The 5,082-nt window shown below is 42.2% G+C and overlaps 1 protein-coding gene across 1 annotated transcript in view; it reads right to left on the reverse strand.

Annotated features, from left to right (window-relative positions):
• Window positions 1–315: 315 nt before the first annotated feature.
• The window catches only part of cpap (centrosome assembly and centriole elongation protein), a gene marked incomplete at both ends in the record, with an annotated part of 16,334 nt that continues 11,567 nt past the window's right edge, over window positions 316–5,082 (reverse strand). Inside the window, 3 exons of the mRNA XM_080537058.1 lie at window positions 316–508; window positions 684–804; window positions 1,525–1,609. Coding sequence (XP_080393184.1) covers window positions 316–508; window positions 684–804; window positions 1,525–1,609 — 399 coding nt within the window. The remainder of the gene's footprint in view (window positions 509–683; window positions 805–1,524; window positions 1,610–5,082) is intronic.

Consider the following 5,082-nt stretch of genomic DNA (forward strand, 5'->3'; position numbering starts at 1 on the left):
AACCAGGGGTGGCCAAATGTTTTCACCCCACTGTACATACAAGGCCAAGACAGACAATATGAACATCAACATGATTTGATAACAATTTATTTTAGAAAATAAAATGTACAATCTCTAAGAAAATAAATATGTATTAGACATTTTTACAAATTAAAATACCTACACTCTCACAGCACCCAACTCAAACACATTCATAAAACACACACACACACACACACACACACACACACACACACACACACACACACACACAGGGAGTCTCCTAAAGAGAAATGTTTGACACTACTTCAGTCTTGGTTCCCATGGCGATCGTAACTAGGGCTTGTTGTCCATGACAACGTTGCCGTCTCTGTCCTTGACCCTGACCCGTCCGGTGGGGTAGCGGGTCTCCTGGCGCCCATCGGCGTACACCGTCTTCGCGGTCCCGTCGGGGTACTCCCGTCTCTTGTACCGGGCCGTGTGGACCTCCTTCTGACCCGTGTTGAACTGGATCTCCTTACTGCCGTCCCTGGAGGAGAGGGAGGGGGGGGGGCGTCAATATACCACACATTCCTTCAGAGCTACTACCTGAGCATGTTACAGTCTACAGCTGAGATCAGTAGGTAAAGACACAGTGACACCCCCCCCCCCCAGCAGCAGCCTGACCCCCAGCAGCCCTGACCCCTGACCCCCCGGGGACGTACGTGTTCATGAGGATGATGGTGCCGTCCGTCAGCACGCTCTCCTCCCTCCCGTCGGGGTACAGGGTCTTGACCGTCTGGTCAGGGAAGGTGATCTCCTTACGGCCATCAGGGAAGTGTTTCTCTGCAGAGGAAACCACAGCCAGACAGCCAGGACTCGTTACACAACACAGAGGAAACCACAGCCAGACAGCCAGGACTCGTTACACAACACAGAGGAAACCACAGCCAGACAGCCAGGACTCGTTACACAACACAGAGGAAACCACAGCCAGACAGCCGGGACTCGTTACACAACACAGAGGAAACCACAGCCAGACAGCCGGGACTCGTTACACAACACAGAGGGAACCACAGCCAGACAGCCGGGACTCGTTACACAACACAGAGGAAACCACAGCCAGGACTCGTTACACAACACAGAGGAAACCACAGCCAGACAGCCGGGACTCGTTACACAACACAGAGGAAACCACAGCCAGACAGCCAGGACTCGTCATACAACACAGAGGGAACCACAGCCAGACAGCCGGGACTCGTTACACAACACAGAGGAAACCACAGCCAGACAGCCGGGACTCCAACACAGAGGAGGCCGAGGAACAGGAGCTCTTGTTACGTCAGTAGCGAAACGTCATTTTGTTATGAATGTCTGTCTTAATGTTTAAGTGTTTTTATAGTGTTCAATGGTTATGTGGGGGGAGTGGGTGAGGGAGAGAAGAGAGTATAGATTGAGACTTTCTTAGGTCAAAGGAGAACAGGCTCATAGTAATCGATGGAAGAAAATAAGGAAGTTCCTCATGGCGTCCCAGGGAAGGTCCAGTATGAATGAGCTGAGTCTCACCTGTCTGGCAGCTGGGGAACAGGAGGACCTCCATGCCGTCAGGGTAGGTGGTGTGGCTGGTCTGGGCGTCAGCATAGTAGTAGATCTGATGAGGCCGGCAGGGGATTCAACATTTAGATTCAGCTAATGTACAAAGTCTGCATTGTGCTGCAATAGCTGAATGGACTTCAATATCTCAGAATAGACTTCAATATCTGAAGTCTGCTTTGTGGTGCAATGTAATGTCAGAATCCAAAGTCTAAGAATTTGACTCTGTTACACTTGTGTCATGTGACCTAACAAATAAACTTGAAGTCATGACATTCGGAAAGGATCCAAATAGCCAGAGATGACCCACTGTGCAACTGAGAAGTATTTATTAAATCACTTTCCTATTTGATCCATGGAATTCGGGCGTGACTTTTGAAACAACCTAGTAACTGAATAAATGCAACTCAAAAAAGAGTTAAAACGTTACGCCTCTGTTTGGGTTAGTTGAAATGTTATGTAAAGGCCAGTTCAGACCAGAGATGAGATGAGACCGTTTCAGAACGTCCAGCTTTGAGGTGACAGCGGTCTGAATTCTCTTTAGTCTTTACAGTATTTGGTCTGACCTGCCCAGTTTTAGAACGTCTCGTTGCAGATCTTTGGTCTGAACTGGCATTTAGGGTTAGTTAAAGGTTATGTTAGGGTTAGTTAAAGGTTATGTTAGGGTTAGTTAAAAGGTTATGTTGGGGTTAGTTAAAGGTTATGTTGGGGTTAGTTAAAAGGTTATGTTGGGGTTAGTTAAAGGTTATGTTAGGGTTAGTTAAAGGTTATGTTAGGGTTAGTTAAAGGTTATGTTAGGGTTAGTTAAAGGTTATGTTGGGGTTAGTTAAAGGTTGTGTTGGGGTTAGTTAAAGGTTGTGTTGGGGTTAGTTAAAGGTTATGTTAGGGTTAGTTAAAGGTTATGTTGGGGTTAGTTAAAGGTTATGTTGGGGTTAGTTAAAGGTTGTGTTAGGGTTAGTTAAAGGTTGTGTTGGGGTTAGTTAAAAGGTTGTGTTGGGGTTAGTTAAAGGTTGTGTTGGGGTTAGTTAAAGGTTGTGTTGGGGTTAGTTAAAGGTTGTGTTAGGGTTAGTTAAAGGTTGTGTTGGGGTTAGTTAAAGGTTGTGTTGGGGTTAGTTAAAGGTTGTGTTAGGGTTAGTTAAAGGTTATGTTGGGGTTAGTTAAAGGTTGTGTTAGGGTTAGTTAAAGGTTATGTTGGGGTTAGTTAAAGGTTGTGTTGGGGTTAGTTAAAGGTTGTGTTGGGGTTAGTTAAAGGTTATGTTGGGGTTAGTTAAAGGTAATGTTGGGGTTAGTTAAAGGTTGTGTTAGGGTTAGTTAAAGGTTGTGTTGGGGTTAGTTAAAGGTTGTGTTGGGGTTAGTTAAAGGTTGTGTTAGGGTTAGTTAAAGGTTATGTTGGGGTTAGTTAAAGGTTGTGTTGGGGTTAGTTAAAGGTAATGTTGGGGTTAGTTAAAGGTTGTGTTAGGGTTAGTTAAAGGTTGTGTTGGGGTTAGTTAAAGGTTGTGTTGGGGTTAGTTAAAGGTTGTGTTAGGGTTAGTTAAAGGTTGTGTTGGGGTTAGTTAAAGGTTGTGTTGGGGTTAGTTAAAGGTTGTGTTGGGGTTAGTTAAAGGTTGTGTTGGGGTTAGTTAAAGGTTGTGTTGGGGTTAGTTAAAGGTAATGTTGGGGTTAGTTAAAGGTTATGTTGGGGTTAGTTAAAGGTTATGTTGGGGTTAGTTAAAAGGTTGTGTTGGGGTTAGTTAAAGGTTGTGTTAGGGTTAGTTAAAGGTTATGTTGGGGTTAGTTAAAGGTTGTGTTAGGGTTAGTTAAAGGTTATGTTGGGGTTAGTTAAAGGTTGTGTTGGGGTTAGTTAAAGGTAATGTTGGGGTTAGTTAAAGGTTATGTTGGGGTTAGTTAAAGGTTGTGTTGGGGTTAGTTAAAGGTTATGTTGGGGTTAGTTAAAGGTTGTGTTGGGGTTAGTTAAAGGTTGTGTTAGGGTTAGTTAAAGGTTATGTTGGGGTTAGTTAAAGGTTATGTTGGGGTTAGTTAAAGGTTATGTTGGGGTTAGTTAAAGGTTATGTTGGGGTTAGTTAAAGGTTATGTTGGGGTTAGTTAAAAGGTTGTGTTGGGGTTAGTTAAAGGTTATGTTGGGGTTAGTTAAAGGTTGTGTTAGGGTTAGTTAAAGGTTGTGTTGGGGTTAGTTAAAGGTTATGTTGGGGTTAGTTAAAGGTAATGTTGGGGTTAGTTAAAGGTTGTGTTAGGGTTAGTTAAAGGTTGTGTTGGGGTTAGTTAAAGGTTGTGTTGGGGTTAGTTAAAGGTTGTGTTAGGGTTAGTTAAAGGTTATGTTGGGGTTAGTTAAAGGTTGTGTTGGGGTTAGTTAAAGGTAATGTTGGGGTTAGTTAAAGGTTGTGTTAGGGTTAGTTAAAGGTTGTGTTGGGGTTAGTTAAAGGTTGTGTTGGGGTTAGTTAAAGGTTGTGTTAGGGTTAGTTAAAGGTAATGTTGGGGTTAGTTAAAGGTTATGTTGGGGTTAGTTAAAAGGTTGTGTTGGGGTTAGTTAAAGGTTGTGTTAGGGTTAGTTAAAGGTTATGTTAGGGTTAGTTAAAGGTTGTGTTAGGGTTAGTTAAAGGTTATGTTGGGGTTAGTTAAAGGTTGTGTTAGGGTTAGTTAAAGGTTATGTTGGGGTTAGTTAAAGGTTGTGTTGGGGTTAGTTAAAGGTTGTGTTGGGGTTAGTTAAAGGTAATGTTGGGGTTAGTTAAAGGTTATGTTGGGGTTAGTTAAAGGTTGTGTTGGGGTTAGTTAAAGGTTATGTTGGGGTTAGTTAAAGGTTATGTTGGGGTTAGTTAAAGGTTATGTTGGGGTTAGTTAAAAGGTTGTGTTGGGGTTAGTTAAAGGTTATGTTGGGGTTAGTTAAAGGTTGTGTTAGGGTTAGTTAAAGGTCATGTTGGGGTTAGTTAAAAGGTTGTGTTGGGGTTAGTTAAAGGTTATGTTGAGGTTAGTTAAAGGTTGTGTTGGGGTTAGTTAAAGGTTGTGTTAGGGTTAGTTAAAGGTTATGTTAGGGTTAGTTAAAGGTTATGTTGGGGTTAGTTAAAGGTTGTGTTGGGGTTAGTTAAAGGTTATGTTAGGGTTAGTTAAAGGTTGTGTTGGGGTTAGTTAAAGGTTATGTTGAGGTTAGTTAAAGGTTATGTTAGGGTTAGTTAAAGGTTATGTTGAGGTTAGTTAAAGGTTATGTTAGGGTTAGTTAAAGGTTGTGTTGAGGTTAGTTAAAGGTTGTGTTGGGGTTAGTTAAAGGTTATGTTAGGGTTAGTTAAAGGTTGTGTTGGGGTTAGTTAAAGGTTATGTTGGGGTTAGTTAAAGGTTATGTTGAGGTTAGTTAAAGGTTGTGTTGGGGTTAGTTAAAGGTTGTGTTAGGGTTAGTTAAAGGTTATGTTGAGGTTAGTTAAAGGTTGTGTTGGGGTTAGTTAAAGGTTGTGTTAGGGTTAGTTAAAGGTTATGTTAGGGTTAGTTAAAGGTTATGTTGGGGTTAGTTAAAGGTTGTGTTGGGGTTAGTTAAAGGTTATGTTA

This window comes from Nansenia antarctica (assembly GCF_963989245.1).
Source record: "Nansenia antarctica genome assembly, chromosome: 7".
NCBI classification, from domain to species: Eukaryota; Metazoa; Chordata; class Actinopteri; order Argentiniformes; family Microstomatidae; genus Nansenia; species Nansenia antarctica.